This window comes from Jaculus jaculus, chromosome 8, assembly GCF_020740685.1.
Source record: "Jaculus jaculus isolate mJacJac1 chromosome 8, mJacJac1.mat.Y.cur, whole genome shotgun sequence".
Classification (NCBI taxonomy): domain Eukaryota; kingdom Metazoa; phylum Chordata; class Mammalia; order Rodentia; family Dipodidae; genus Jaculus; species Jaculus jaculus.
The window spans coordinates 125868291-125888409 of NC_059109.1; the positions used below are offsets into that span (position 1 = coordinate 125868291).

The 20119-nt window shown below is 47.3% G+C and overlaps 2 protein-coding genes across 3 annotated transcripts in view; one reads left to right on the plus strand and one right to left on the minus strand.

Moving 5' to 3' along the window:
* Window positions 1-4668, plus strand: part of Snx21 (sorting nexin family member 21) — an 8182-nt gene extending 3514 nt beyond the window's left edge. Inside the window, exon 3 of the mRNA XM_004663904.3 lies at window positions 3636-4668. Coding sequence (XP_004663961.1) covers window positions 3636-4307 — 672 coding nt within the window. The 3' untranslated portion in view covers window positions 4308-4668. The remainder of the gene's footprint in view (window positions 1-3635) is intronic.
* Window positions 4665-19866, minus strand: Acot8 (acyl-CoA thioesterase 8). 2 transcript variants are annotated; one of them, XM_004663903.2, is made up of 6 exons: window positions 19670-19866; window positions 18481-18617; window positions 11683-11908; window positions 8097-8254; window positions 7391-7585; window positions 4665-4896 (listed from the first exon to the last, which is right to left on the minus strand). In XM_004663903.2, the coding sequence occupies exons 1-6, from the start codon at window positions 19795-19797 to the stop codon at window positions 4778-4780; spliced, it is 963 nt and encodes a 320-aa protein (XP_004663960.2). In that variant the 5' UTR covers window positions 19798-19866; the 3' UTR covers window positions 4665-4777. The 2 variants fall into 2 exon arrangements, with proteins under 2 accessions (XP_004663960.2, XP_045011769.1); XM_045155834.1 differs by lacking the exon at window positions 18481-18617 and having other exon boundaries at window positions 19670-19815.
* Between the last annotated feature and the right edge of the window lie 253 nt (window positions 19867-20119).

Genomic DNA, 20119 nt, shown 5'->3' on the forward strand with positions numbered 1-20119 from the left:
TGTGCTCCTAGCCCCTGGTGGCCCAGTATTATGTGGCAACGTTCTGGTGTGGGCAAAGGGGTCCTGCACAGGAAAGACATACCAAGGATCAGTCACCAAACAGCAGCTGGGAGGTAAGGAATGAAGGTGACTGGTTACATAGACAAGAAGGCCATCTTATGCCCTTGTGTCTGGAAAATCCAGCCACCTCCAGTGCACAGTGGGCACTCATGACTCTATGTCACTGCAGAAGGTGAAGAGCATCCGTCTATGAATGAGGGCATACAGCAAGTCTGTGCCCTTGATGCCCTCTGAGCCTGCATCCCTGGCTGACAGAAATAAGGACACCATCCTTACAGTGCTGTTGATGACTAAGTACACTGTAAATGAGAAAGTAAGGGACTGGAGAGGTGGCTCAGTGGTTGCAAGCCTGCCAGTCCAGGCTCAGTTCCCCAGATACAAAGTGGTACCGCAACTACAGTTTATTAGCAGTGACAAAAGGTGCTGGCACACCCATATTTTCTCTGTCTCTTTAAATTTTTAAAGTGTATTTTAAAAAATATTTTTATTCATTTATTTGAGAGAGAGAGAAAGAAAAAGGCAGAGAGAGAATGGGCATGCCAGGGTCTTTAGCCACTGCAAGTGAACTTCAGATGTATGTGCTACCTTGTGCAGTGGGCTTACGTGGGTACTGGGGAATTGAACCTGGGTCCTTTGGCTTCATAGGCAAGCATCTTAACTGCTAAGCCATCTCTCCAGCCCTATTTTTATTTTATTTTATATTTTTGAGGTAGGGTCTCAATCTAGCTCAGGCTGACCTGGAATTCACTACATAGTCTCAGGGTGGCCTCAAACTCACGGCGATCCTCCTACCTCTGCCTCCCGAGTGCTGGGATTAAAGGCATGTGCCACCACGCCTGGCTGTCCTGGAACTTTCTGTGATCCTAGGCTGGACTCAAACTCACAGAAATTCTACCTCAGCCTCCCAGGTGCTGGGATTAAGGGTGTGCACAACCATGCCCAGCTAAAAATATTTTTGATACATAAATGGAAAATTGCTTGTTATAACCTGAAGCACAGAAAGCCAGGTACTCATACCATACTTTTTTTTTTTAAAATTTTTATTAACAACTTCCATGATTATAAAAAATATCCCAGGATAATACCCTCCCTCCTCCCACTTTCCCCTTTGAAACTCCATTCTCCATCATATCCCCTCCCCATCTCAATCAGTCTTTTATTTTGATGTCATGATCTTTGCCTCCTCTTGTGATGGTCTTGTGTAGGTAGTGTCAGGCACTGTGAGGTCATGGATATCCAGGCCATTTTATGTCTGGAGGGAGCTGAGTTTTAGTTTGAATTTTTTGGTTTTTCGAGGGAGGGTCTCACTCTAGCTCAGGCTGACCTGGAATTCACTATGTAGTCTCAGGGTGGCCTAGAACTCATGGCAAGCCTCCTACCTCTGCCACCCAAGTGCTGGGATTAAAGGCGTGCGCCACCATGCCCTGCTTTTTTTTTGAGAAATAGAGAATATGGGCATGCCAGGGTCTCCAGCAGCTGCAAACTCCAGATGCACCACCTTGTGCATCTGGCTCACATGGGTTCTGGGTAATAAAACTTGGGTCTTTTAGCTTTGTAGGCAAATGCCTTGACTGCTAACCCATCTCTCCAGCCCATGGGCCACATACTTAGAGGCCAGTTTAGGCAACCTAGGCAGTGTCTCAAAATAGAAAATACAAAAAAAAAAAAAAAAGTTGGATTGGGATATGCTCAGTGGTAGAGCACTTGCCTAGCATGGACAAGGCCTTAGGTTCAGTCCCCAGTATCACAGAAAAATAAGTCCAGGGAGCGGGTGCTGCAGATGTGGCTCAGTGGCACAGTATGTGTAATATAACACCCAAGGCACTGGGTTCCATTTCTAGCACCACCAAAAAAAAGGGGGGGAGGGGGCTGGAGAGATGGCTTAGTGTTAAACGCTTGCCTGTGAAGCCTAAGGACCCCAGTTCAAGGCTCGTTTCCCCAGGACCCACATTAGCCAGATGCAAAAAGGGGCACACACGTCTGGAGTTCATTTGCAGTGGCTGGAAGCCCTGGAGCACCCACTCTCTCTCTCTCTGCCTCTTTCTCTGTCTGTCACTCTCAAATAAATAAGTAAAATAAAATTTTTAAAAAGGGGGAGGGAAAAATAATGAAAGTCATTAGGTCCTGCCTAGATACTGTTCATTGAAGACGGTTCTGTACTGATACTAGCTTTCTGGTTCTTTCCTAAAACTGGAGATGAGACAAGTTAGAGAAGTGTCAGTTTGTTGTCAGAAAATTTAGGGGGGAAAAGCACAGTAGTACATGCCTGGAGTCCTAACTGTAAAGCAGGCTGAAGCAGGAAGATCTCTAGCACCTTGGAGTTGAAGGGCAGCTGGGTAGCAAAGAGAAGACCAGGTCTCCAAAATAAAGCCATATGTGGTATATGTGGTGGCCCATACCTGTAATTACAGCACTTGGAAGGAAGAGGCAGGAGGATGACCACAAGTTTGGCTCTGTCTCAAAAGCCCAAAATTTAAAAAAAAAAAAAAAAAAGGGGGGGCTGGATAGATGGCTTAGCGGTTAAGTGCTTGCCTGTGAAGCCTAAGGACCCCGGTTCGAGGCTCGGTTCCCCAGGTCCCACGTTAGCCACATGCACAAGGGGGTGCACGCATCTGGAGTTCGTTTGCAGTGGCTGGAAGCCCTGGCGCGCCCATTCTCTCTCCCTCTATCTGTCTTTCTCTCTATGTCTGTTGCTCTCAAATAAATAAATAAAATAAATAAAAAATAAATAAATAAATAAAATTAAAAAAAAAAAAAGAAAGATAAAAAGGAAGCCAGGCACGATGATGCATGCCTTTAATCCCAGCTGGTTGGGAGGCAGAGATACAAGGATAGCCATGAGTTTGAGGCCACCCTGAGACTCCATAGTGAATTCCAGGTCAGCCTGAGCTACTGTGAGACCCTACCTGGGAAAAAAAAAGAAACAGGTGTCACCCCACTTATGCTGCAATTAATACTTTCTAGTACCACCTAAAACCTTCAGGTACTAATCCTTAACTAGCCCCAGAATTTCTTCATTGAAGCTAAGGCAGGTAAGAGGGTTACTGCTTTGCCCGAGCTCTCAGAGGGAGAGGCTGACCAGGAGTCGTCCCGACTGTCAAGTCAGTCTTTGATACCTTGTGCTGTCTGAAGCCCTGTCATTTGGTCTGCTTTGAGAGACCCTGGCCAGTGATGTGGGGCAGTTATGTGTCCAGAGTGGAACAGAGCTCCAAGTTGGCTCTCAGAGGCCCAGGAGACTGGTCAGGGTTCAGCTCTGCCCTGAGTGTTTCCCAAGGGCCCTCATGAGAACTCACTGCCCTTTGGGAAGAACTTCCCACAGGCAGCAAAGTGGCAGCAGCCCCAGACACTGAAGCTCACTTTGTCTTTCTTTCTCTCTGCTGCCTTGGCCTGGGGTCATTTCAGAGGAGCCTCAGGTAAGATGGGGTGGGTTCCTAGCCACTTCTCCTACAGCTCCCACCCTCCTGGGCTTAGTCCCGGGGAAAAGAGAACAGGTTCAGGAGCACAGCTGGGGGCGGGGAGGGAGAGAGGGGGCCCTTGACAGTTTGCCTCTGCCTTGACACCCACCCTTCCTGCAGCTCTACACCTTCGCCGTGATGGGCCCAGGGCCACCAGATCGCCAGCCTGCTCAGATCTCTCGACGCTACTCTGACTTTGAGCGATTGCATCGAAACCTACAGCGGCAATTCCGGGGCCTCATGGCTGCCATCTCCTTTCCCCGTAAACGCCTGCGTCGGAACTTTACTGCAGAAACCATTGCCCGCCGTAGTCGAGCCTTCGAACAGTTTTTGGGTCACCTGCAGGCAGTACCTGAGCTACGCCATGCCCCAGACCTGCAGGACTTCTTTCTGCTGCCAGAGCTGCGGCGGGCACAGAGCCTCACCTGTACTGGCCTTTATCGTGAGGCTGTGGCACTCTGGGCCAATGCCTGGCAGCTACAGGTCCAGCTGGGCAACCCCTTTGGCCCAGACCGCCCCCTACTAACCTTGGCTGGGCTGGCTGTGTGCCACCAAGAGCTGGAGGACCCTGGGGAGGCCCGGACATGTTGTGAAAAGGCCCTGCAGCTGCTGGGAGACAAGAGACATCCTTTCCTTGCACCCTTTCTGGAGGCCCACATCCGGCTCTCCTGGCGCCTGGGTCTGGACAAACGCCAGTCGGAGGCCCAACTCCAGGCCTTGCAGGAAGCAGGCCTTACCCCCACCCCACCTCCTAGCCTCAAGGAACTACTCATCAAAGAAGTGCTGGAGTAACCCTTGACTTGTTTTAGGGTCACTGAGGAGTGGGGGCTACTCCAGAAGGTACTGATGCACTTTATGAGAACATGGCAAATAGCCAGGGGTGTGCTGGGAGCCTGTCATAGTTCCACAAGGGATTTGGAGCAGACAGGAAAGGAAATTCTCTTGGTGAGCTAGGCTCAGGACAGGCTGGGTTACTCTAGGATGGTATAAGGATAGAACCTGACAGTCTCTCCAGCTTACCACAGCCAGGTCAGTCCAGTGACATAGTGTAACTGAAGTGCCAGGAACTCTGCTAGAGTCGCTGCTCCTGGAGTTGCAGGACAGAGGAAGCACTGCAATTCTGGCCCAGGGGAATTAAAGGCCAGTAACTCCAGTATTAGCTCTCTTTATTGGATCTGAGAGGCAGGAGGCCCAGCTCTCTGCCTCAAAAATGGTGGGAGAAAGGAAGTCCTTGAAGGCCCAGGCCAAGCTGGCATCTCTGGCTATAGCTTGCTCTTTGAGACCCTAGGCTTTGACCGGATCACGCCCTCCTGGGCACAGGATACAGCCAGGACCCCATCCCGACGCCACAGTCGCCCATGCACCAGCCCTCGAGAACCACCTGTAGGCAAGGAAAAGAATGAGAGTACCTTTTATTTTTTTTTTAATATTTTATTTTCTTCATTTATGAGAGAGAGGAAGAGAGAATGGGCACACCTGGGCCTCCAACCACTGTAAACAAACTCCAGATGCATGTGCCACCTTGTGCATCTGGCTTACGTGGGTACTGGGGAATTGAACCTAGGTCCTTAGGCTTTGTATGCAAGTGCCTTCATGGCTAAGCTATCTCTCCAGCCCTGAGAGAGTCTTTTCCTTCGGCATAGTAGAAAATGCTTCCTGTGACAAGTCTGGCGCAGGGCCAAGGACCCCTTAGTTCAAAAGCACTTTAACATGTCTGCTCACTCCTTCAAAAAGATCACAGGACAGGAGCCCAGAGAATAAGTCTAATAGCTTGGCCAAGCACACTGCTTTATCTCTGGCCTCTAGTGAAAACTCTATTAGTCCCTTTAATAAAGGTAGTACATGCCTATAATCCCAGCACTTGGGAGGGTGAAGTAGGAGGATCACCATGAGTTGGAGGTCAGTTTAGGCTAAAGTGAGACCCTACTTCAAAAAAAAAGAAAAAAAAAAAACATCCGAAGCTAGGTGTGGTGGTACACGCCTTTAATCCCAGCACTCAGGAAGCAGAGGTGGTAGGATTGCTATGAGACTACAGAATGAATTCTAGGTCAGCTCAGACATCCGGACCTAGTGGTACATGCCTTTAATCCCAGCACTCAGAAGCCGAGGTAGAAGGATCACTGTGAGTTCAAAGCCAGCCAGAGATTACATAGTGAATTCCAGGTTAGCCTGGGCTACATGAAGCCCCTACATTGAAAAAAAAGGCAACCAAGCTAAACCCTCCTGGCTGAAAACCACCACCAGGGAAAGAAGGGCTGGGTGAGGACCTGTGGTCTGGAGGCATTTCCTTTCCTTCCTGGCTCTCACTGGTTTTGAGCTAAGCTGATGTTCATGAAGAGTGCTGCTGGGTTTCCTTACACATAGCAGCGCTCATTTAGATCTAACAGCAACAAATGTTGGCATCATTTGCTTTTCCAGACAATAACACTACAGTATAAAGAGGCTCAGGAATCAGGCCAAACTTGATTCTGGGAGTTTTAATTCAAAGATGTTAATCTTGTACTGTGATACTGTTGTTGGCATTTGAGCAACCCTCCCGCACCCCCAAGCCTGAGTAAAATTTTATCAATGATTTGTTTTGGTTTTGCGGGGTAGGGTCTTGCACTTGGAGATTGTGGTATAGGAGGACTGTCGTGAGTTCAAGGCCAGACTGGAGCTACAGAAGGAGTTCCAGGTCAGCCTGGGCTAGAGTGAGACCCTACCTTGAAAAAACAAAAATGTATGGTTACTTTGAACTCTGATCCTCCTGCCTCCACCACCCAGGTGCTGGGATTACAGGTGTAAATCACCAAGCCTTGTTTATGTACTGCTGGGGTTGTACCCAGGCTTATGAAGGGTAGGCAGGCACTCCACCCACTAAGTCACATTTCCCACCCTGAAAAAAAGATGTATATTTCTTTAGAAAGGAGGGCAAGAGTCTGGGTTTCTCTGTCCCCTACAAAGAATATTGAGTAGGGATACCCTCAGAGACCACCAAGTGCCCTGCCTAACTGTGTTACCAGCACAGTCACTTCGAGAGCTTCTTTATCTCTGTTATTTTTTTAGGGAGCTTCATAAAATTACAGTTTCCTCAAGCTCTTCCAGGACCTGCTGAGTCAGAATCTTGGAGTCAGAATGGAAATCTATTTAGTAAATCTCCCTCGGGTGGCAGGCTGATGGATTAGCATGTTTAGACTGCAGCTTTAGTAGAACCAACCTGTTTAGATGAGGAAACAGAAGCTGGGCATGGTGACACACACTGGTAACCATGGCATGTGGGAGGTGGAGGCAGGAGGATCAGGAGTTCAAGGCCAGACTCTACTACACGAGATCCTGTCTCCAAAAAGGCCAGAAGCAGTTTGGAGAGATGACTCAGCAATTAAAGGCACTTGCTTACAAAGCCTGTCAGCCTAGATTCAATTCCCCAGCACACACATAAAACTGGATGCAAAGTGGAACATGCATCTGTGATTCCAATGCACAGGAAGCTCATGGGCCAGCTAGCTGTGCCTTCATGTGCAATCTGGCAGTTCCCAGTTCGTTTGCAGTGGTGCTAAAATACCCTATCTCGAAGGGGAAGCTATCCTCTGACGTCTACATGCCCACTCATATATATACAGAAAAAAAAATAATAAACTTAGAAGTTCAGAAAGGGGATAGGATTTTCCCAAGTTCATAGAATTGAAGTGGCATGTGCACTTGAACTGTCTGACATAACTGAATTGCTCCTTACATCTGGTCAAGATCCTGTCCTTTTAAAGACAATGCCAATACCTACAGGGGCAACTGAGAAAGTAACCTGGGCAGTATCTCCAGAAAGTAGAAGGAAGTACCACCTAAGAAATCAGGGTCCCTGCCACCCCCTAGGTCAGTGTCCCACATGGCCCCACACTCACCAGCCCAGGGGCTTTCACACTCATAGAGCATCCAGTGGTCAGCTCGGAAGGGGGCATGGAACCACATGGAGTGGTCCAGCGAGACCATGAAGTGCACCTTGTACTTCAACTGGTGGGGCAGCAGTGCTGTGCCCAAGAAGGCGTAGTCAGAGATATAAGCGGCCACACAGCAGTGCATCTTGATGTCGCCCTCCCCTGCAACAGGTTCCGGCCCCATCAGCCCTGGGCTCCTGGGCTTTCCAGCTCAGGACCTGTAGGGAAGTGGGGGAAAGGGGCTGCCAAGCATAGATGGGCACACTAGTCAATGTCAAGGACACCAAAGTGTGTGTGTTAAAAGATAAAGGAAATGGGGACTAAAGGAAGGACAAGGATGAGTGAGAACTAAAATCCAGTCTCCCCTCCCTGGTCCCAGAAAAGGCATTTTCCAATTTGCATGAAGCTATCTTATGGTTAGCAGCTGAGTTTGTTAAGAACCTCAGTATGGTGTCTTGCCTTCCACAGAAGGGTCCAACAATGGAATTATAGTCACCCTCCTCTTGGCACCATGCAAAGGGCTAAGGGATTCCTTGAGAAGCTGAGCCAAATTCCCCACAAGGAAGATAAGGAAAGCGCACAGAAAGACAAAATGTCATTCCCAAGGACACAGGGGCAAATGAGTGACAGATCTAGACCACAGAAGTGTTCTTCAATCTATGGGTGCTCTTACCAATATAGCCCCGGGCACGCACCCAGAACATCTGTTTGGGCTCCAGTTTCTGCAGCTGGCTCAGGACTGGGGGGTTGACCAGCTTGATCTCAATAGGTACCTCCTGAGCAGCAATTCGGTTCAGCCCCACCCGGTACTTCTCTTGGAGGTTAGGGTCCCTGAAAGAAAGGGAGAGGGGCAGGGAGGCCCAAGGAAGAGGGAGCCTCTCATCTGTGCTGCCTCTGCTGATCCTGCCTCTTTTGCCCATGGGGCTCCTGACCCACACAGCTTTCTTCCCAAATGTGGCAGGCCTTGTGCAAGTTAGTTGTCTCTCTCAGTTTATTTTCTCCATCTGCAAAATGGGGATGATGATGTGGCATGTCTTACAGCAATGCCAGTACACACCACACTATAAGGCATATACACCACTGCCAACACTACACAACCACACTCATTCCTCCTCACGACCACCCCGTTTGAAACATGAACACAGAGGGTGAAGAAAACAGGATTTGGTCTTGGGCAGTCTGGTCCCACAGTTCTGAACATTCAGCACAAGGCTGCCTGTCACACCTGAGTCACCTAACCCTAAGCAGCAGCACGATGCCCCCTAGTGGATGCACCACTTCCAAGGAAGCTTTAGGGTTCTTCCTAGGTTCTGCCATTCCCCCTCCATCTTTAGAACGCTGTCCAGCAGAACCTTCTGTATGGTGAATGTTCACCTGCACTGTCCACTAGCTACATGTGACTACTGGGAACAGAGTTGATGGGCTAGTGTGCAAGCCAGTGGCAGGGTGCTCACACACAGCTGTCAAGGAGGTGAAGAGAAAGAATTGCCCATTCTTTGTTTCACTTTAATTACTATAACTATTCATGATTAGTTGCTGTCTTAACAGCACAGTCCTGTTTTGTTTTTTTTTTGAGGTAGGGTCTCACAGGCTGATCTTACGTAGTCTCAGAATGGCCTCAAATTCAGTGACAATCCTCCTACCTCTGCCTCCTGAGTGCTGAGATTAGCTTGTGCCATCATGCCCTGCAAACAGCTAAATATTCCTTTCATTTCAGCAAACATTTGTTGTATTTCAATTGCACACCAAGTCCTGGGCTCAGTCTTGTCTTTTGGTGGCATAACTACAATTTACAAAGCATCCTTGTCTCATTTACTCCTCACAGTCACAGACATTATGGTTAGCACCATTTTGGAAACAAGGGTATAGGCTCAGGGTGGGTAAAAAACCTGCTCAAACTCATACAGCCATTCAGGCTCCTGAAGTGCCCAGCACAAGACAGAAAACCTCTCCTATAATACAGCGGGGGAGCAAGCAAGATGGAAATGACTGTTCCAGTCTTTTTTGTTTTGTTTCACAGTAGGGTCTCACTCTAGCCCAGGCTGACCTGGAAATCCTTCTGTAGTCCCACACTGGTCTCAGACTCACACTAATCCACCTATATCTGCCTTATAGGCAGAAGTACATATTAGAGCATAATAAATATTTCTACCTAAAGGTCAAAGTCAGAAAAGGTTAAGGATTAGAATTTTTGTTAGTGGTACAACACTGCCTGGCCCTAGATTTGATTACATAAAAAATAAAAAAGAGAGCCAGTTTAGTACGCACACCTTTAATCCCAGCACTCAGGAGGCAGAAGTAGGAGGATCACCATGAGTTTGAGGCCACCCTGAGACTACACAGTGAAATCCAGGTCAGCCTGAGCTAGAGTAAGACCTTATCTTGAAAAACCAAAATAAATAAACAGGGCTAGAGAGATGGCTCAGTGGTTAAGATGCTTGCCAGCAAAGCCAAAGGACCCAAGTTCAATTCCCCAGTACCCAGTTAAAGCCAGATACACAAGATGGTGCATGCATCTGAGTTCATTTGCAGTGGCTAGAGGCCCTGAAGGGCTCATTCTTTCTCAGATAAATAAACGAATAAAATATTTAAAAAATAAAGAAATTTGAAAATCAATAAAGGGCTGGGGAGATAATTCAGTCAGTGAAGTGCTTGCCTTTAGTCCCTGGTACTCATGTAAGATCCTGGACCAACATTGCATACTTGTAACCCCAACACTAGGGAAGCAGAGACATCTGGTAGGATCCTTGAGTTCACTGGCCAACCAAGCTAAGCTAATTAGTGTGTTCCAGCCCAATAAGCGATCCTTGTCTCAATCGCTGTGAGTTCAAGGCCATTCTGGGAATACAGAGTGAGTTTCAGATCTACCTGGACTAAAGAAAGACCCTGCCTTGATTAAAAAGAAAGAAAGAAAGAAAGAAAGAAAGAAAGAAAGAAAGAAAGAAAGAAAGAAAGAAAGAAAGAAAAAAAGAAATGCTAGGCTGGAGAGATGGCTTAGCAGTTAAGGCACATGCCTATGAAGCCTCAGGACCCCAGTTTAATTCTCCAGGTCCCATGTAAGCCAGATGCACATGGTGGTGCATGCATCTGGAGTTCATTTGCAGTGGCTAGAGTCCTGGTGTGCCCATTCTCACTCACTCACTTTCTCCCTCTCTCTGTCTCTAATAAGTAAAATCTTTTATTTTATCTTTACACAATTTTTATTAACATTTTCCATGATTATAAAAAATATCCCGTGGTAATACCCTCCCCCCCACACTCCCCCCCCTTTTTTTTCATTTTTATTTATTTATTTGACAGTGACAGAGAGAGAGGGAAAGAGACAGAGAGAGATTGGGCACACCAGGGCTTCCAGCCACTGCAAACGAACTCCAGACGCGTGCGCCCCCTTGTGCATCTGGCTACGTGGGTCCTGGGGAATCAAGCCTCAAACTGGGGTCCTCAGGCTTCACAGGCAAGAGCTTAACCGCTAAGCCATCTCTCCAGCCCACTTTCCCCTTTGAAATTCCATTCTCCATCATATTACCTCCCCATCTCAATCATTCTACTTTCTAATAAGTAAAATCTTTAAAAAAAGAAAAAAATATACATATATATACTTTCTCAAAGGAGGTGGATAGCAGTTATGAGGATGAACTTCAAGGTTGTCTGCTGGCCTCCACACATGTGCATACTCACCAACATGCACCCACACACATGAACATGCACATATATTAATAAAAAAATAAATAAAGAGGGCCTTAAAAGATGGCTTAGTAAATAAAGGTGCTTGCTTGTAGGGCCTGACAGCTCAGGTTTGATTCCCAAATGCCCGCATAAGCCAGATACACAAAGTGTTGCCTGTGTCTAGAGTTTGTTTGCAGTGGCAGGAGGCCCTGCCATGCCCATTTTCTCTCTCTGTCTCTCTTATTTACTTATTGCTTGCAAATAAATAAATAATTTTAAAACAGAAAAAACACTGCCCAGGGAGATGGCTCAATGGTTAAAGGTGCTTGCTTACAAAGCCTGCTGGCCTGAGTCAGTTCCCCAGCCATACATATAAAGCCAGACACACACACACACACAACACATACAAATAACTTTTTTTTTTTTTTTTTGAAGTAAGGTCTCACTCTGGCCCAGGCTGACCTGGAATTCACTATGTAGTCTCAGGGTAGCCTCAAACTCACAGCGATCCTCCTACCTCTGTCTCCCGAGTGCTGGGATTAAAGGTATGTGCCACCACACCCAACAATAAAAAAGCCACCTCCTCTACTCACCTTAAATATTGGTCAATGAGAGTTTCGTGGTCCAGCAGCTCTTCTGGTGGCGGTACAACAGGCATGGAAAACTGGTGCTGTAGAGGGCTGGGCTGCATCTGTTGGAAGGAAGCCTGGAAGATGAAGATGGGCTTGCCATGCTGCACGGCCTTCACAGAGCGCACTGAGAAGCTAGCCCCTGTTCGTGTTCGCTCCACATGGTACAACACTGGCACCTTTGGGTCCCCTGCAATGGGAACAAGGGACATAGTGAACCTGAGTAAGCCCACGGGCCTTGCCATCATCACTTCTGTTCTCTCATTCTGTTCCTTTTTAAATTTATTTTTATTTATTAGAGAGAGAGAGAAAGAAAATGGGTGCACCAATGCCTCTAGCTACTACAAACGAACTCCAGAAACATGTGCCACCTTGTGCATCTGGCTTATATGGGACCTGGAGAATCAAACCTGGGTCCTTAGGGTTTGCAGGCAAGTGCCTTAACCACTAAGCCATCTCTCCAGCCCCATCATTTTTTTCTTTGCTTTTTAATTTTTTAATTTATTTCATTTTTCATTATTATTATTTTGGGGTTTTGGTTTTGATTTTTGTTTTTGTTTTTCGAGGTAGGGTCTCACTCTAGCCTAGGCTGACCTGGAATTCACTATGGAGTCTCAGGGTGACCTCAAACTCACAGCGATCCTCCTACCTCTGCCTCCCAAGTACTGGGATTAAAGCCGTGCACCACCACGCCCAGCTTATTTTGTTTTGTTGAGGCAGGGTCTCACTCTAGTCCAGGATGACCTGGAATTCACTATGTAGTTTTTCAGGGTAGCTTTGAACTCTTGGAGATCCTCCTACCTCTGCCTCCCAAGTGCTGGGATTAAAGGTGTATGCCCCCATGCCCGGCAAGGCAACTAACTCTCTTTAGAAGTACACAGTTCTTGCCGGGCATGGGGGCACATGCCTTTAATTCCAGCACTCGGCAGGCAGAGGTAGGAGGATCGCTGTGAGTTCAAGGTCACCCTGAGACTCCATAGTGAATTCCAGGTCAGCCTGGGCTAGAATGAGACCCTACCTCAAAAAACAACAACAAAAACAGCCCACAATTCTTGAGTGTGTATCTTTGCCCTGCAATAAACTTCTTCCCTTTTCCTTAGGCTCAGTACTGTCTTTTTGAGACAGGGTCTCCCTTGTTTTTGTGGCTGGATGGCCCAATTTAGCTGGCCCAAGAGCTTCAGGATTCTCTTGGCTTTGCCTACCCATTGCCACAGGCATATTTGGATTATAGACAAATGTGCCACTTTGTGTCTGTCTTTATGTGGGTAGTGAGAAATCAGACTGGTTGGTTGGCTTTCAAGCAAGTACCTTTAACTGCTGAGATATCTGCATAGCTCCATTTTTTACTTTTTGAGATAAGAGCTTCCCCATATAGACTAGGCTGGCCTCAAATACACAGCTTGCATTATTATACATAAAAGATGCTAGGAAGCCAGGTGTAGTGGCACACACCTTTAATATCAGTACTCAGTGGTCTGATAGCTGTGAATAAAGTGAGACCCTACCTCACTGCAGAGGTATGAGGATCGCTGTGAGTTTGGGGCCACCTTGAGGCTACATAGTGAATTCCAGGACAGCCTGGACTACAGCAAGATGGGGGGGGGGGTACACAACTTAGCATTGTGAAGAGTTGGAATGTTGCAGATCCAGACCCAAATTATTTTGGGCTATCTTCATCCTTCTTAGTAACCTGCCATTCAGTCCCCACTTGTGTCTGATCTAATATCCTTTCAACTATTGTGTAAACTTTTTTTATGTGAAAAAGTCTTTTCTTTTATGGAAAAGTCTGTGTGTAAAACCTTTTGAATGTACTAAATGAACAGACTACTAACTTCAACAATCTAAAAGCCAAGAATGTCATCAGATAACATCTCAAACCTACACTAATTTCCCACCTTTGCTGTAACCCACCTCCACCTATTTGATGTTTCTACCAATGGATATAAAAACTGCCTTGATTATGACTTTTCTTTTACGACTATTAAGAAAAAAATTCATGGGGTTGGAGAGATAGCTTAGCGGTTAAGTACTTGCCTCTGGGACCTAAGGACCCCAGTTTGAGGCCCCAGGACCCACATAAGCCAGATGCACAAGAGGGCACGTGCATCTAGAGTTCATTTGCAGTGGCTGGAGACCCTGGTGCACCCATTTTCTCTCTCTCTCTGCCTCTTTCTCTCTCTGCTGTCACCCTAAAATAAATAAATAAAAATAAACAACAAAAAAAGAATTCTTGACAGGCATGGTGGTGCACACCTTTAATCCCAGCACTCGGGAGGCAAAAGTACACAGACCACTGTGAGTTTGAGGCCAGCCTGAGACTACAGAATGAGTGCCCAGTCCGCCTGGGCTGTGAGACCCTGAAGGGGAACTAGTTGGGTAGCCAGTTAGGGGACGACACACAGCTGGAACACTGCCAGCTCACTCCAGCAGAACCAGACGTCAGCATCTGATCCAATCTCATCCAATCAGCTCTCTTACTTCCTTCTCAGGTGTGCTATCTCTTCCTGACCCAGCCTCCTGAGCCCAGATCAATCAGCTCTCTCTAGACTCTCCTGTGTCTGAGGGTAGATTATAAATGAATGCTTAGTGGGTGGGCAGGCCTCTTTTTGGCTTTTTTTTTTTTTTTTTTTTAACCTCTCCTGAACTTCCAGGTCCCTACTCTGGTAAACCCCCCTCATCTTGTCCCTGCTGGGCCAAGATGGGGGAGGGGACCCTGACTCCTCCCACGTGGGCTCTCTATCCCCTTCTGCCTTCTGTGTGGCAGGAGCTCTCTGTTTCTCCTCCTTCCTTCTCTTAACCTAATGTTTCTTAAGTGTTGCTGTTTGGTCTTTGGATTTAATTTTTTTTTGTTTTTCGAGGTAGGGTCTTGCTGCCCCAGAATTCACTATACAGTCTCAGGGTGTCTTTGAGCTCACGGAGATCCTTCTACCTCTGCTTCCTGAGTGGGATCAAAGGCATGCACCACCATGCCAGGCTGGATTTAGTTCTTTAAATTCATATAAGAATCTGGGGATATGCTAAATTTATTGGTTTGGTAGCACTGGCAAGGAGCACCAAAACTCCTGACACAACCATACCTCGAAAAAAATCTAAAAATTTCATGTAAGCAGGGCATGATGGCAAACAACTTTAACCCCAGCAGTAGCACTCAGGAGGCTGAGGTAGGAGGATCACCATAACTTCCAGGTCAGTCTGGGTTAGAGAGAGACCCTACATAGGAAAAAAATAAAATCACCTTCCAGGCTGGAGAAATGGCTTAATGGTTAAGGTGTTCGCCTGCAAAGCCAAAGGATCCTGGTTCGAATCTCTAGGACCCATGTAAGCCAGATACATAAAGGGGTGCATGCTTCTGGAGTTCATTTGCAGTGGCTAGATGCCCTGGTGAGCCCATTCTCTCCCTCTCTTACTGTCTCTTTTTCTCTCTCAAGTAAAATATATTTTTTTAAAAAATTACTTTCTTCGTCTTGGCTCACTGGAACACTTAACTGTTTTTCATTTTTGGTTTTTCAAGGCAGGGTCTCACTCTAGCTCAGGCTGACCTGGAATTTACTACGTAGTCTGAGGGTGGCCTCGAACTCACAGCCATCCTCCTACCTCTGCCTCCCGAGTGCTGGAATTAAAGTCGTGCGCCACCATGCCCGGCACTTAACTGTTTTTATTGAATGAAGTATTGTTTGATTCTGGAGTTAATACTAAAGTCAATTAAGCTCTTTTAGTGCATGATTGTTATGAGAGTAACAAGTCACTTTCTGACTAGATTTAAGGTCTGCTTCACCAGAGGGAATTCATGCCTGGCACTGAAAACCTGGTCAAAAGCAATAGCTAGGGCTGGAGAGATGGTTTAGCAGTTAAGATGCTTACTTGAGAAGCCTAAGGACCCAGGTTCGATTCTCCACAGCCCACATAAGCCAGATACACATGGCAGCACATGAGTCTGGAGTTTTTCAGTGGCTAGAGGCCCTGGCACACCCATTCTCACTCTCTCCCTGACTCTAATAAATGAATAAAAAATAAAAAGCAATGGCTGAGAGGTCATAGGCCCTACAGGGCAGCCTATAACTACTGGTATGCTAAATGGACATGTTGACAAACTACTTTGTAAGTATTTATGTAGACCCATAAATTGGCCTTGCTGTTAGACTCCATCAGAGAAGCTTTTCCTTTTTTTAAAAAAAATTTTTTGTTCATTTTTATTTATTTATTTGAGAGTGACAGAGAGAGAATGGGCGCGCCAGGGCTTCCAGCCACTGCAAACGAACTCCAGACATATGCGCCCCCTTGTGCATCGGGCTAACATAGGTCCTGGAGAATCGAGCCTCGAACTGGGGTTCTTAGACTTCACAGGCAAGCGCTTAACTGCTAAGCCATCTCTCCAGCCCAGCATTTCCTTTTTTTTTTTTTTTTTTTGGTTTTTCGAGGTAGGGTCTTACTCTAGCCCAGGCTGACCTGGAATTCACATTGTAGTAGCCTCAGAGTGGCCTTGAATTGATATCAATCCTTCTGCCTCTGGCCCCCCTCTTGAGTACTGGGATTAAAGGCGTGCACCACACCTGCCCCCCCTCCCCCAGGGCAGAGCCTCATGCAGAGACACAATCTAACTAACATACTGAGAACAAGTGGTTATAGTATGCTCAGCCTTAAACAGGACATCTGTTCACCCCCTCCAAAGCTCAGGGCACATCTTGGAATAGGCGGAGGAAAGAATATAACACCTGAGACTGGGGAAACAGCTCAGCAGCTAAAGGCACTTGTTTGTAAACCCTGCTGACCTGGGTTCAATTCCCCAGTACCCATAGAAAGCCAGACACAGAAAGTGGTGCTCCATGTCTGTTTGTAGAAGCTAGAAGCCCTGGTGGGGCTGGAGAGATGGGTCAGTGGTTACAGGCGCTTGCTTGCAAACCCTAACAGCCTGTGTTTGATTACCCTTGTAAAGCTAGATGCACATAGTGGCACGTGTGTCTCACGTTTGTCTGTAGCTGCAAGAGGCCCTAGTGCCCCCATTCTGTTTGCAAATAGCTTTTGGTTTTTTTTTTTAAGCCCTGGTGTGCCCATATAAACACATACATATGTAAAATAATTTTTTTTTCAAGGTAGGGTCTTGCTGTAGCCTAGGCTGACAAGGAATTCATTCTATGGTCTCAGGGTGGCCTTGAACCAATCCTCTTACCTAGGCCTCCTAAGTGCTGGGATTAAAGGCGTATGGCACCATGCCCTGTTTAAATAAATAAATATTTATATATTTTTGTTTGTTTTTATTGTTTTTTTCAAGGTGGGGTCTCATTCTAGCTCAGGCTGACCTAGAATACACTCTGAATTCTTACGGTGGCCTTGAACTCTTGGCGATCCTCCCCTACTTCTGCCTAGGGAGTGCTGGGATAAAAGGCATGCCCCACCATGCCAGGCTTAGTGCTAGCCTTTTTACATTGAGATTCTTCCAATATATATGTCTCAGTGAGAGACAACCTGCCTGTGTTTTGGTTTGCTATGCATGTACAGGTATGACAGGGCCTCTTGCCACTGCAAAGAAATGTTAAACTTATGAGGCAAACATGTGAGTGTGTGTATATGAGTGCACCATAGCATCTTGCAAAGGAACGCCAGTCACTTGTGCCACTTGGTGCATCTGGCTTTATGCAGGTGATTTGGAAATTTAAGCCAGACCAGCAGACAAGTGCCTTTAGCTGCTATCTCGCCAGCCCCATATTACCACTTTTCTATTTGGAAAATAAAGGGAGAAATCCCACTTATGTTTTGTTTAGGAACCCAGGCAAGGTAACAGCTTTATCACTAAGCCACACCCTGTGCTCCCAATGTTCTTCCCAATGTATTCTCTTACTCTCCTCTCTTTAGTTCTCATATATCCCAGACTAGCTTTGAGCTCACAACATAACCGAAGGTGACCTTAACCTTCTGATCCTCCGGCCTTTACATCCAAAGTGCTAGGATTATAGGTGTGCACCATTGCACCTGGTTTATGTGGTGCTGAGGATGGAACCCATGGCTTCATGTGTGCTAGGCAAGCACTCTATCCACTGAGCTACATCTCTGCTCCCAACATTTACTTTTTTGCTTTTGAGGGAGAGTCTTACAGTAGCCCAGACTGATGTGGAACTTACTATATAGCCCAGGCTGGCCTTGAACTCATGATGATTCTCCTACCTCAGCCTTCCAACTGTTGGAGAGCATATACAGAAAGTGGCCCTTAAAATCAGGGGCATGTGCCCTAGTAGAGGAGAGGTAAAATAAATGTCTATGTATTTTTCTACTTTTATTTGTTTGGGTTTTTTCAAGGTAGGGTCTTGCAGTAGCTCAGGCTGACCTGGAATTCACTGTGTGTTCCTAGGCTGTCCATGAACTCAGTGATCCTCCTGAGCTTCCTGAGAGCTGGAATTAAAGGCGTGTGCCACCATACCCTAGTAAGATTTTTTTTTCCCAAGGTAGGGTCTCGCCTCTTGCCCAGGGTGACTTGGAATTCACTATGTAGTCTCAGGGTAGTCTTGAACTCATGTGATCCTCCTACCTCTGCCTGAGTGCTGGGATTAAAGGCATGCACTACCATATCTGGCTTTTTTTTCTTTTATGCTGTTAGCTGAGGTACATCCCCATCCCTAGGCACTGCTGGGGGAAGGGGGGTCTTCCCCTCTGCTATCCTTTTCTGATCCTCTCCTCTTCCCCTTTGTCTTCAATCAGCTCCCAAAGTCAGGAAGAAGTGACCAGGGACCAGGGTTGGTTGGGAGCAAAGGGCCAGGGTATGGGGTTTACCTGCCCGAACAAAGTAGCAATGCAGGGAGTGCACGTGGACTTCTTCACTCACAGACTTGGCAGCCGCCACCAGGGCTTGGCCCACGATCTGACCACCAAAGAGCCGCTGGGTGGTGGGCACCCAGTAATGCCTTCCTCTGTGGGGAGAGGAGGAAAAGACTTGAGGGCTGCTCTGAGTTCTATGAGCCTCAAGTGTAGAGTCTTTTAACCTCATTGGGGTTTAGGATCCTTTTGTTTTGTTGTTTTTCGAGGTAGTATCTTGCTGTTAGTCCAGGCTAACCTAGAATTGACTACGTAGTTTCAGGGTGGCCTCAAACTCAGCAATCCTCCAACCTCTGCCTCCTGAGCGCTGGGATCAAAGGTGTGTACCACCATACCTGGATGTGGGATCCTTTTAAGAATCTGGTGAAATCCATGGAATCTGTCCTTAGACAAAATTTCTTACATTACTCTGCATACAATTTCACAACCCTAGACCAAAAAGTAAAACTTCACAGCCTTTATGACAAAGCTTTTGTGAATTTCAGATAAGCATAATAAAGGATCTTCCTTTTTTTTTATGGTTTTTCGAGGTAGGGTCTCACTGTAGCCCAGGCTGACCTGGAATTCACTATGTAGTCTCAGGATGGCCCAGAATTCAGTGACCCTCCTACCTTTGTCTCCGGATTGCTTGGATTAAAGGTGTGCACTACCAGCCCTGGGGAAAGCAGCACTGAAGCCTGCGCCCTGACGAAGCCGTCCACTACCTGAGCTAATCATTTCGCAGTACAATACACTGCCAACAGCAACCCCGGGCCAGGAAGCTGCCATCCCTTGGGTGGAAGGGACATTAAAGTAGGGCAGCCTCCATAAGAACAGTACTCGAGCTGTGGAGGTCAGGACTGTTGGAATGGCCTGCTGCACTCACCAATTTCAGGGATACAGGGAAGGAAAGAGACCCGGATGAGGGGAGGGCCATCAAACGTGCTGGGGCATGGGAAGGCAATGTCCCCTCGGGCAAAACGCTGTCCTCTCGGGAAGGGCTCTGCCAGGTTGCCACTTTATTCGCCCAGATCTCCAGCAAGGACAGGCGTCAGGGACAAGTGTCCTCCTAATTGCAATTGCACAGAACCCCTGTGGCCAGAACTGGGAGTGACGGGGAGGCGGCAGCGGTCTTCTGTGTACTGAAAGAAGGGGTGCAGCCGGCTACCTGAAGAGATCCTCATCTAGCGGCTCGAGGTTGAGCACGCTGGTGACCAGGACGCTACGGAGGTCCCCGGAAGGATCGTGGCGGTCACCGTCTCCCTGTTTATCCCCCGGAGCCCTCCGCGTGGACATGCTGAGGACAGACTTGCCGGCCGGAAGAGTCTTCCCACTGCAGGACACGCGGAGAGTGATACGAAGCAGGCACTTCCGGTAGATTACCTCAGAAACCGGAAATCCCGAGGGGGGGGTAAAATACACACACACGCACACACACACACAAAAGCCTCAGAGCGGGGATGCAGATGATGATTGGTCGATGCTCCTGTCAATCTCCGAGGGCTTTTTCTGTAGTGATTGGAGAAAACGTGTGCCAGTCTGGGACTCCCGTGTGTGATTGGACGTGTCAGTGAGGGGGCGGAGCCTCGGGGATGGGATAATAAGGGGGTGTCATTTC